The sequence below is a fragment of the Euprymna scolopes genome, chromosome 16 (assembly GCF_053919585.1).
Source record: "Euprymna scolopes isolate OS-2025 chromosome 16, ASM5391958v1, whole genome shotgun sequence".
Taxonomy (NCBI): Eukaryota; Metazoa; Mollusca; class Cephalopoda; order Sepiida; family Sepiolidae; genus Euprymna; species Euprymna scolopes.
This window is the reverse complement of record NC_136497.1, coordinates 115,281,912-115,295,610: the sequence shown is the minus strand read 5'-3', so window position 1 is coordinate 115,295,610 and position 13,699 is coordinate 115,281,912. Positions and strand designations below refer to the sequence as shown.

Genomic DNA, 13,699 nt, shown 5'->3' with positions numbered 1-13,699 from the left:
TTTTTTCTATTTTATTATGGAAAAAACAGAAAGCATAACTCAGAGAAAAAGGCAAAAAAAAAAAGAACCGGTATAAGTAACCTTGTACGATTCCAAACCGGTGTGTTTCTTCGTAGTGTTCCTTGTGAAAGCATCCGCTGCGGTGTAAATGGGGAGAGGGGAAAGGAGGAATCTAATAGAGAGAAAAGATGTTGCAACTTCCATTGAATCTAAGCGATTTTGGCAATGGACTCTCACCGGAAAAAATATAGGAATGTACCATTGACGAGGAGCTGTAGAGGTAATAGGCCTATAGCAAACCTCAGATTACGTGCTACAGTCTGTACGCATAACATTTGTATGTAATGTCATGATTTTTAATCCTATTAAGGTCAAAGTTGGAGGGGAAAATCAGTTCATTTTATATATATATATATATATATATAGAGAGAGAGAGAGAGAGAGAAAGAGAGAAGAAGATATAAGAAGATAGATAGAATAGATTAATCTTTATAAAAACAAGAACTGACGACTAGAGTTTTATTTTATTTGTTGCCTACGGAATTCCTCACTCAAAAACCACACGAACACCCTCTATTTGAGTTAATATCTTTCAGAAGACATCAAGCAAAAAAAGGGCAGCAAACCTGATGCCAGTTCCAGAGGGTGACCCATGGCACTTCTATTTCCCTAAAGACATTGAATCCTTTAATTCGTTCTTTTTCCTCCTATAGTTTTAATTTTTTATTTTGTTTTTTACTTACGGATCAGTGGTGAAGCGAGGAATAACAGAAATCGCGCACCAAACCACATCATCGTATAAGCGATCACAACCACGCTACTGAACTTCCTTAGGTGGTCTGAAATCGGAACCACCTACAACTACACTTATGTACCGGTGAACACTTCGGAGTCTTCACCTGTTACACCAAGCTTTTTTTTTGTACAGGCATTTAAAATCGACATAGGCTCTTGAAAATTCAGTATATTGTAGCTAGGGATTTTATGAGATGATTGACCAATTTTTATGATTTCAGGTTCAAATGAACAGCTATAGCAGAAATTGGAATATACCTTACTGATTGGCACAGCTGGTGAATTTCAACAAAGTCAATCTGAATGTGAGGACTATTTAGAAGAACGATATGCAATAAAATTTTGTTTTAATGTTAGTAAAATTGCAATAGAAACATATGGAATGCTTCAGACTGCTTTTAGACCAACTTGCCTGAATCGAGCATCAGTTTTTTGAGTGGCATAGGATATTTAAATTAGTCAGGGAGTCTGTGAAGAATGATAAGGGATGTGGGAGGAGTAAGGAAGTTAGAAACCCAGAGTTGATTGGCCAAATAAAGAATTTCATGAATAATAACCGTTGTGTGTCTATAGGGACAATAAGTGAACAGTTTCATGTCAGTGTGAGAACTGCACGTATAATTATTCGCTAGGAACTGAAAATGCAAAAAAATAGCGTGGTTTGTTCTAAGGGTGCTCAGAGATCAGAAAGAAAGATGTTGTCATAGCAGCAAGGAGATGGTCGAGTGGATCAATTAAGATCCTGCAGTTCTTGACGCTCAGGTGACTTTCGATGAAAAATAGATCACCGCTATGCCCCAAAGTTTGTCCTTATGGTACGTTTAAGAAAATAAAGGAGGCTGTGACGAGGGTTATTGACACGCTCACACAAGATTTCTTGCATGGCGCCTTCCAGAAGTTGTTGGAACGATACAAGTGCATTGCAGCCGAAAGAGATTACTTCGAAGCGATACAAAAGTTTTATCTGTGTAATACCAGTAAAAGTGGCCATACGAAAAAGTCTAGAAAATTAATGAGAACACCTTGTACATTTGTAAATGGATATTAGAATGTCATAAATGTAGCGTTACCGTAAAAGAGTCAACATTAGGGCTACGACAACAGAATATTCTTATCATTGTTTTGTCTCTCGAGTAAATATCCGACACAGTAAGACACAGTTAATCAACCGACAAGAACATCACTTTATATAAAAGCATATCAGATATCAACGATACACACTCGAGAGTGAAAACAATAAAAAGAATATGCTGTTGTCCAAGCCCTAGTCATAATACAGTTTCACACAATAAATTAAGCGCTACAAATTTTAAATATGATACCATTTAAGTCTTCAGTTATGCTATTATTATCTTATATATATATATATATATATATATATATATATATATATATGTATATATATATATAGTACCGGCAAAAAGAAAGTCCGCACTTCTAATTTTTTATAAAACTGCAAATTTAAACTGAATTTAATTTAACTGTCTAAACAACCTATATCTCGTTTGATTCGCCTTTTATTCCTCTATAATTTTACCTGTTCATAGTTGACTTTTAATTGAAATATTCTAGTGTTCATGTAAATTTTAAAATATAACTTCAAATTGAGGAGGCAAAAAGAAAGTCCGCAGCAACAAATTTGTTAAAACCAGCTTAAATTATCGCCCCTAAATCAGTTTAAAATATCCACCAAGAGGCAACAAAGCATATCAAATCGTAATTGTTGTTGTTCCAGGTTATAGAAGGACACATTTAGTCCATATGCCTCGAGTTTCTCTTAGTGATCGTCAGGAGCTCATTAATCTCCACCTGTCTGGTTTATACAATCGAGAAATGGGATTCAGATTGAAATGTGATGAGAAAACGGTACGAAAGACTGTGCAAAAGCACCAAAACACGAGCAGTGTTCGTGATGCCCCTAAATCTGGTCGTACTAGAGTTACTTCTAACAGGGAAGACAATGCTATCAAGATCCGCAGCCTAAGAGATAGATTTGAAACGGCTCCCCAAATCCAACAACAGCACAATCTTGTTAAAAACTGCTCTCTTTCTACCGTCAAGAACAGATTAAAGGAATTTTATATGCGAGAATATGTTGAAAGACGCAAGCCAATGATTTCTGTAAAGAACAGAAAGCGCCGTCTTGACTTCGTCAGGTGAAATAAAGATCATTACTCTTCATATTGGCCAAAAGTGCTTTTTAGCGACGAAAGCAAGTTCAATAGGCTAGGCAGTGATGATAGGCAGTATGTGCGTCGGAGGTAAGACGATGAATTTAATCCTAGGTGATCAGTTTTAACGCAGCAAGATGGTGGAGGTTCAGTTTTGGTGTGCGGCATTATTAGTACCATTTGCAATGTCGAATTAATTCGATCAAGTATATTAATATGTTGACTGAGCATTTTCTATTCTACTTTGGTCGGAATTTGGAAGATAATCCCATCTTCATGCAGGATAATGATTTGATTCACACAGCTGGCAATGTCAAGAGGTTCCTGGAAGAGCATGATATTCCGTGTTTGGATTGGCCTGCATAATCTCCAGATCTCAATCCTATCGAAAACGTATGGCATTACATCAAGCAACAGTTACGCAATGATAAAATTTCAAATTTGGAAGAACTGTGGACAAAAATTAAAGAAGATTGGGATGTCCTTTCCCCGGAGATTGCTGCAGTCTAATTCAAGGAATTCCCAAAAGATTGCAGGCAGTCAAATAGCAAAAGGGCTATGCTACTAAATATTAACTAGTTCATTGTGTTCGTGTTGTATTTGTATTGCATTAATGTTCTAAAGTTACATTTAAATAACAATTTTTCTTGTTGCCTCCTCAATTTGAAGTTATTTTTTTTTAAATTTACGGAAACAGTAGAATATTTCAATTAAAAGTCAAATATGAACATGTAAAAGTATACAAGAAGAAAAAGGCCAATCAAATGAGGTATAGTTTCTTTACACAGTTATATTAAATTAACTTAAATTTGCAGTTAAAAAATAACAAGTGCGGACTTTCTTTTTGCCTATATATATATATATATATGTGTGTGTGTGTGTGTGTGTGTGTGTGTGTGTGTGTGTGTGTGTGTTTGCGTGTACATATATACATACATTTGTATTTTTCTGGACTCGCTTCCTAAGTTATTTAGAAAGAATAAACTTCCTTGTATGCATTATGTAGATCTCTATTTCTCTCTCTCTCTCTCTCTCTCTCTCTCTCTCTCTCTCTCTCTCTCTCTCTCTATATATATATATATATATATATATATATATATATATATATATATATATATATATGGAGAGAGAGAGAGACAGAGAGAGAGAAAAGGGGGCGAGTATCATCTAAAAGCAGCGAGATTTTAAATTCATTATAATCTCTTTAGATTAAATACAAAAGGTGTATATAAATGTAAATTAAAAGCTAAAAAACTGTTTAGGTGATTTCAATGAGATATTTTAAAGAATAGATTGCTCACCTGCGCTCATCAAACATATCCTCGATGCTGCAAATGTCAAAACTACTCGATGCTCCTGTAACTGGCCCGGGTGCTTCAACATAAATCAACTGCTAATAAAAAAAACAAAAAAAAAAACAAACTTTCAAACGATTTAACAAAACATAACAAAACAAAAAAACGAAGACAAGTTTGAACTGTGTTTTCCTTATTAATCAACAATAAACGAGATAAGCACGGAGCTTTTTAAAAGAGGTGCCTATAAAGAGAAAGCGTAGTGCTGCCACATCTGGAAAGCTGTTGTTAAAGTACACTACATATTATCTTTGAAAGACTACACAAAACAGCTTAATAATCTAGTAATAGATGATTTTTTTCGATACCTCATAGCTACGCCCTCACAGTAGAGACGTTGCTACACTTTCTCTACTGTATTGTTATTTTAATGGTATTGACAGTGCTATAATCTCTAGTAAAACATTTAGAGTTTTAAAGACTCTGCAAAGAACTTTTCCATTCTTCTTTCGTTTAGCTAATACTAAATGAAACTTACATGAACAGGTTTTCTTTCTAATAACTTCTGATATGTGAAACACGATATCAAGAAATTGCTTCCTTGTTGACTACAACATAGTTGTTTTAAATTTCGAAGTAAAAACTATATATATAAAAAACTATATATATATAAATATTATTTTAATTGGAATTCATTATTGAGATAAGTATTATTTATATTAATTTATTTATTGCTCATCTGGAACCGTAGAGATTCAACGTCTCTATACACTGCACCACGGGCCCAGAAGAGCGATCAAGGTTGGGTTTTTGATCTTATAAATCCACGTTTATTTATTATCTGATCTTCCATGGTCGGATCTGTACCGAATGGTATATATATTATTCCTTAATTGGAATTCATTTTTGAGATGAGCATTATATATTAATTTATTTTTATTTCGGACTATTATTCTCATCTTTAATAGTTGTTGTTTCACGACGATTCGGCCAACTATTCCTCTGGCCTTCGTCAGGTGGTAACCGCGACGGATAGGAACTTCGAATCTCCTAACTGTATTCTCAGCAATCACTGCCATCCGCAGGTGTTGTCGTCTCACCACGTTTTAGTAAGTATTTTAAAGTGAGCGTATGATAGGAGCAATTAAAACACAAGAAGTGGAGCAGAAGAAGTAAAATATTAATAGGTTTGAAAAAATAGAAAATTATAATTACGTGGAAATAGTAATGCTGATACAAAGGTCGAATGTTAATTATGGTATCTAAGAAAATAGGAAAAGCGAATGCTTTAATTAGCAAACCATTACAAATAATGGGTTATATAGACCAGAAGAAAGCTTACGAAGAAATACCATGGATTAGATGGTGATACACGTTTGCTATTATTAGACTGTGAAAATAGAAAGTAATAATACATGTACGTTAATTGAAATTAATTAATGGAAATTATACATGGTGTTAGTTTGACAGAACATAATAAGATGAAACTGTTGCGGCCCTTATATTAACCAATTGACTGCCATGATTTATTGGAAGTCGTGTATGCGTGTAAAAAAGAACTGTGCCAGTAAATATGTTTCTACACAAAGAGATATCAAGGCAGGCGCATTATATAATCATTATAATAATTAAAACAAGAGTAAACACTAATATCTATACATAAGCATAGATAATAGAATTAATCTGTATGCATGACACATAATAATTCTTCGGTGTGTGAAAATATTTCTTAATTATGAATGTGTTGCCTTTTTTGTATTTTTTACTTTTGAAATCATGACTATAATAATATATACGGTATCTGGACAAATCCAAATATCATATTTTACGCTTGGGCGAAACCGGGTGTCCTTTCTGCTAATTGGCGATATGTCTGTCTGTCTATAATTTCAAACTTTATCTCCTCATGAACTAAAAGTCGCGGCGCTAGGGACCTAAAATAATTGGATTTTTTACGGACTGTTCTTTTATGGTTTTTATTCAGTTAAAATGTTTTTAAGGAGTCTAAAAGGAGTTAAAATTAAACAAACACGTTATACATTTTGTGCATTCATCTTCGTTTATTTCTAATTTTCAATTTTTTAATCAGCTCGTGTACCTATCATGTTGGTACAGTGGGAACATCACTAGCGTTGAATGCTACAGTTTCGATTCTAGTTGATGTCGCCGAAATTTTTCTTTTTTTTAACTTTTGAAATCACGACTCTATAATAATATATACTAAGTCTGGACGAATTAAAATATCATATTAAAGCATATTTTACGACCGTACAAAGCTGGGCGCCCCCGCTCGTATTTATATATATATATATATATATATATATATATATATATATATATATATATATATATATATATATAATATAGTACGGTATATAATATATAATATGTATATATAATATATATATATATATATATATATATATATATATTATATATATATATACATATTATATATTATATACCGTACTATATTATATATATATATATATATATATATATATATATATATATATATATATATATATATATATATATGTACAGATATGTAAATCGAATATATAAAAGGCTGTATGTTTATCTGTTTCCATATTTTCAAATTCTATCTACCCCGAAACTAAAAGTCTTAGAGCGGCGTTAGGGGCTTCAAATGATCGGATTTTTTTATAGGCCGTTGTTTTATGGGTTTTAGTCGGTTAAAATAATTTTTAAGAGGTAAAAAAATGGGTAAAAAATGAAAAAAAAATCGTCATACATTCTGAATCTTAGTTTATTTTTAATTTGTAGTCAGTTCGAATACGTGTCACGTGAGTACAGTGAAAACGTCAGTAGTTCTGGCTGCTACAGTTTTGCATTCGGTTTCGATTCTCGTTGATGGCACCCAAATGCTTTTTTTTTTACTTTTAAAATCACGACTCTATAATAATATATACGAAATCTTATATTTAAACGTATTTTACGCCCGGCAAAGCCGGCCCATTAAAAAGTCATATTGTTTTCCATGATATAAGCGTTGCGTATATTTTTAAAACAAATACGTATTAAATACGTTCATACGACAAGCTACAACAAAATATTATGTAATTATATATATATATATATATATATATATATATATATATTATATATATATATATATATATACATACTAGCAAAAGTACCCGTCGTTGACTGGGTTCAAAAACAGCCTACAGAAAATGGACCCTGATTTATGAAAGTATGATAGATTATGAAAAGGAAGGGTTGTAAAGAGATAGCTTTGAATTTTGGGATATCAAAACCAAAGCAAAATATGATGAAAGTAAAAATAAAATAGATAAACCCCATAATTTATCATACCATACCAGCTCACACTGAAACACTTATCACAATATTCTGTGGGTCTATATTAAAAAAAACCTTGTTAAACTATGATACATATTTCCATTCTATGGAGGTCAGGCGCGAACGAACAACCCATAATTTTATTATACCATATTTCTTCAAACTGAAACATAATTATCAAAGTATACTTACGCAGATAGATATGAAAAATCTTTATTAAAGTTTTTGCCTATTTCCATTCTATGGAGGCCAGGCGCGAACGCAGACCGACAATTTTATTATACCATCCCTATTTAAGTTAAAACATACTTATCAAAATATTATTATGTACATATATATCAAAAACACCTGTAAACGTGTTTTTAAAATTTTTAAATTTTTTATTTCCATACTTTGTGGACCAGGCGCGTACGCAGACCCCACAATTTTAATGAATCATCATTATGCCAGGTCAAACATACCCGTTCCTCTTTCTCGATACATCTTCTATCATTATATGTGATCATTTTTGTTCTAATAGTCAACCATATAGGAGCCTATTCGTGATATATATATTCGTGACCATATTAGAGCCTATTCGGGACACAACCAGACATTCAGCTTTATAGTATGGATATATGTTTAAAATAAATATTTAAGCGATATATACCATTTTCAGAATTCCATATATAGTTTCGAAAAAATTCGATTAAAGAAGGAACAGTTCGATTTTGAACGAGTTATCACCTTTATAAAGCCTAATATTACACGTGCCTTGGAGAAGTTTTATCACTTCTCAAGCAGAAGATCCCGGTGTATGGAATCAACTTTTGGGTTTTTGATAAGACGGGGGCGCGTTCGTAAAGAACGATTCTGTTTAAAACACAATCGAGCGATGCTATATGACTTTTGCATTTTAAACTTTGATTCAATCCATTGTATAAAATTGAATCCGTTGTATAAAATTCAATCCATTGTATAAAATTCAATCCATTCTATAAAATTCAATCCATTCTATAAAATTCAGTCTATTCTATAAAATTCAGTTGATTATATAAATACTTCTGTAAAATTAACTGTCACTTTTTTTTTAATGACGCATGAGAAAGTTTGAATCAAATATTTCTGTTTAGGGCACAATTAAACCATGATACTTGCTTTTTGCATTTTACACTTTAATTACAGCCATTGTATAAAAACAATTTATTGAAATAAATAGTAAGTTCTCTGTAGCACAGTGTAGATTACAATGTATTGTGGACTAAGAGGAGGTATGTGAAGTTTGTGTCCCAAACTAGAGCAGCTAATCAATCGATTTGATTAAAAATTGGATGATTTTATTGATTTCGATGACATTAAACTATGGTGTGATATATTCCTTGATCCTCATTTAACCCTGAGCAACGTCATGCCTCCCTGCGAGTATATTTTCTTTTTGCTCCCATACATGTATGGTCATATATGACGTCATACACTACGTCATCTACTATGATGTCATGTATGACGTGAGAGCACATATGTATTATATATTCTGTGACGTCCTTGTGAATAAACGACGGGAATACCGACGTAATGGAGAGGTGAAAAGGGAAACAAACTAAATATGTTCGCCAACGTTCCGTATTTATTCTCTGAGAAAGTCTTGAAATAAAGACGACATGTTATTCACATATAATTTTATTTGTTTCCTATTTCATCTCTTCATGCACACACACGCACACACACACACACACACACACACACACACACTAACACACACACACATATATATATATATATATATATATATAATGATTTCCACCGTGAAACAAAGAAAAACCATGACAAGAGCCATGGGAGCCAACAAGCCGGAGATTCAAATGTCGAGTTTCGCCCTCATTTAGAATCATCAGTTAGACATATCTGAACATATCTGAACACGACATTAAAAACCCGAGCTGATTGATTGCGAGGCGAGTACACTGCCATGAGCAAATGTATATATATATATATATATATATATATATATATATATATATATATATATATATATATAAATATGAATTGATAAATATTATATCATATGCTCAAGCGTTACAGATCGAAGGAAATGATATTTCGAATTAAAATCCCACCCATCGACATATATGGTTAATTATATCGATTTCTAATCATATTAAAAATACGAACAACATATACAAATTTCTAACGTCGTCGAATACCAACCTTTGTCCGTCTTGTTTCCTTATTCTGATCATATGTTATCTCCGAAACATGCCATTGACTTAATCTGAAATGTAAACAGAGAAATACATTAAAACCAGCGACTATTTCAAACTTCGCACGAATTTTAGAGGGTCACGTAAAATGCATTATTTTTATTTTACTATTAACCAACATCCTAAATAACTGACTTGTTTATCATCAACTGAAATGCATTCTGATAGATTTAATTTTTTAAAATTATTTTAATAATACTTAAAGTATTTTGTTGTTTTACTCTTTGGCATGTGTGATTTCAATAAATAATCGATAAAATATAATCAAATTAATCAAGAGACGAGAAACAGAAACATATATAAATATATATGACAATTGTCTACGCAACTATGTTAACATCAAACCTGTGATCAAGTGCTTATCAGTGTTTTCGCGTAACGTGTTCGAATTCTATCGGATTAAGCTTAAATGTAGCGATGTATCGCAGTACATTTCTGTTTCTTCCTGAAAGCGCCACGATTTCAATTTTTTTGGTAATAATCAAAAACAGAACGTAATGGTGGCTAAGTGGTTACCGGGACGGACTGACAATTTGGGTGTTTCAAGTTCGAACTTTTTTTTTTCAAAGTTATATTTTCAATTTTTCCCATATATACGATACGTACTAGTATTGATTTATTTTTATTTCGGACTATTAGTCTCATCTTTATTAGTTGTTGTTTTTTCATCTTTTTTTATTGGATTGTTTATTCACAACGTTTCGGCCAACTAATTCTCTGGCCTTCGTCAGGTGGTAACCGCGACGGATAGGAACTTCGAATTCTAACTGCATTCTCAGCCATCACTGCCATCTGTAGTTGTTGTCGTCTCACCACACTTATAAATTAATATATATAATGCTCATCTCAAAAATGAATTCGAATTAAGGAATAATATATAGATACGTAGTAGTGTGTTAATAAAGTCTAACGTACAAATATATTTCTACTTTTACACTTTATTAAATTTCACTGAGGTAATATTATTTCAGTTTTTTGTTTAAGTCTTTAGCTACTGTAATTGTCTCTTATAATGACTAGCATAATTACATTTAATTTAGTTGCTAATTAGTTTGTTACAACTGAATTCTACTTCCATTATTTATTTTTTATAATCGTACGCCTTTTTATATCCTAATATTTTAGATCTCCTAGCAACAACCATGATATATTTAATATCAGCAAGTTTCTGTCGAGTTGAATTTGAAATCATGAAACTATTTTTCTCTGTTATAACATTCTCTATATTCATAAAAATAATTACTCGTTCTCGTTGACCAATTTTTGTGTGTTTGAGTCTCGCTACTATGTGACGTGTTATTATATTTACTATTTAAATTTAAATTTAAATTGTATTAACGTAAATTACTACCGTATTATCCCATTAAAAAACACTCATGAATAAATGAAATCATAGTGCATTTCCATTTCATCGTAAATACGCCAACCATTTTAATGTTTTCACACTCGTTGAAAAATGCGAAAGGAATATGCCATTTTAAATATCGAATTATTGTTACATACTTCATCAAATAATAACGTGTTACATACGGCTCATATCAATACACATGTGTATAATGCACGCTATTCACAGTCATAGGAAGAGAAAATAACTGTATATGTTCTATACCGTGACTATGTATCGCGTGTGCATATGTGTTTGAACACATACAATACACAGATGCTGTATAAATGAACGTTTTATACATGTAATCACAAAGCAAGAGACCAAAAGTAAATATCTAACATTGAGATTCCATATAATACTTTGTGCACTCAAATTCTATACACATCCGTCCGGCTTCATGTTCTCCCTATAAAGAACTGACAGCTAACGACTAAAAATCCACACAATCATTCATAAGTCGTGGCAAAAAGAATTTTAAACAAGCTTTGTTTGGCTTCGTTGGTTTACTTTTGATAATAGGGTTTAAGAAAGCAGAAATAGATTGTCATGTTTTTACTTTTTGCAACATTAGGGCTGAGTAATAATGGTATAGCTGATAACCGATTTTCTTAAGAAAAAGAAAGAAAACAAAAACATTCTTGAAGAAAGGAAAAAGAAGTACATGGGAAAAGGGAAAAAGAAGGGGGGACAAAAGAGAAGATAAGAATATGCTAGTTTTGAAGAGATGATGTAGAATTAGTCGTGTTCATAAAAGTCATTTGTTTTAGCCGATTGATGAGACTTCGCTTGTTAGCTTGGAAACAGTACACCATCGGCTGACAGCCCAAAGTTGAAGAACCTCACAAGAGAGACTTCTCCATGACCGGCCGAATAGACAGAGAATCTTAAACTTTCTATTGAACTTTACAGCGAAAATCGAATGAAAATCCTGCATGCAAACAATTAAATTAATTTCTTCTTAAATCGAAGAATGAGTTTGAATCTTTTATTGGCACGAACTTTATCTTGAATTAATTTTAGGCAAATAATTATTTTTTGTTAAAAAACATGATCTCCGAGTTTTCACTAATTATTGATTGCCTGTTAATTTCAGAATAATCCAGTTGATTCCAGATCTAACCTGGAACCTGATACCCAAGCTACAGCTTTTAGAAAGGGTTATATCAGCATTACCAACGCATCTACGAAGAAGTAACTACACCACAACGTCGGACAATAGGCGACCAACCAACATGTTAAATGTGATTTCAACACAGACTTAGGGTTGTGAGCGTTTTGTGCACTCTAGACCTGAAAACGATAATTTCCTGTGACTAGCGAGTGCCTCGTTACACTTTGAAAGGTCCATCATTAGACGAAATAAAAAGTGTAACCACTGGGATTTAGCGTTGTTGCACATCTTCTTGTCAGTAAGTTCGTGTGCGTGACTTACCTACACAGGGGTGTCATTTATGATCCTGTGACGCAAGATCGTGCGTAATCGGGTCTGACTTTGTTATTACAGATTAATAAAATGTTTTTTTTTTCAAATACAACAATACTTTAGCATGCTTCTCTGAGATCTGAACCTGGACTAGATATGTTTCACTGCGTCATTTGAGAGACTCAAACCGATTACCTTCATTTTGCCAATCAGTTCACAATCAGTTTAAAAGACAGCACGGTCGATGAACAACACAAATGATGATGCATTCGGTGGCAACAAGTATAAACAAAATAGAATATCAACACAGTCTCTAATATTATTTAACCCGTAGTTTAATAGAAAAACCGAGACGCATGTATATATATATATATATATATATATATATATATATATATATATATATATATATATATATATATATATATATATACTTTGTCTGTGTGCGTGCAGAACGACCTTCACCAAACTACTCTGTCGATTTTGGGTCTACAGACATGAAGCTAGATATGTAGGTGAGACTAGATATGTGGAGAAATTTTATTTAGTTATTAGCCGGTAAAAATGACTACTAAGGAGTAAAAACTGAAACACTTGGAACTTGTCATGCGTAAGTCGACTAAACGCGTTATATCTATGCATGCACAAAAACACATTTATATTTTTAACAACGGTATTTTTTCAATTCTTATATACATATAATATATTGCTGGAGAGCTATATGCTTTCGTTTCGATTCTAACTGATGGCAATCTAGTTATATTTAAAAAAAAAATTGAAATCACTATTATATAGTGAGTATAATATTATAATATATAATCGACTCTATGATAATAAATAGAAATCTGCATAAGTCTAAATACCAAATTTAATCGTATTTTATGATCAGACAATGCTCAGCAGCTGGCAAAAGTTTACAATACACATTTGAAACAGTCAGTTTTTTTAATTTCTAGCTTCGAAATGGTAATGACACGTTTTATAAACATAGAAAATGCATTGAAACTAAGATAGGAACAGCGGGAAAACAAATAATTTAACACAACGCGAAGAGAAAACTCAATAAT

General features: G+C 32.3%; 1 protein-coding gene across 3 annotated transcripts in view; it reads right to left on the bottom strand.

The window, feature by feature from the left end:
* Positions 1-13,699, bottom strand: part of LOC145296064 (uncharacterized) — a 143,891-nt gene that overhangs the window by 99,001 nt on the left and 31,191 nt on the right. For 2 of the 3 annotated variants that reach the window (XM_080142134.1, XM_080142132.1), the window contains exons 2-3: positions 9,770-9,833; positions 4,268-4,359 (exon numbers count right to left, since the gene is read on the bottom strand). In XM_080142134.1, the coding sequence (XP_079998260.1) occupies positions 4,268-4,359; positions 9,770-9,833 (156 nt within the window). The remainder of the gene's footprint in view (positions 1-4,267; positions 4,360-9,769; positions 9,834-13,699) is intronic. The other variant, XM_080142133.1, reaches the window with a different exon arrangement.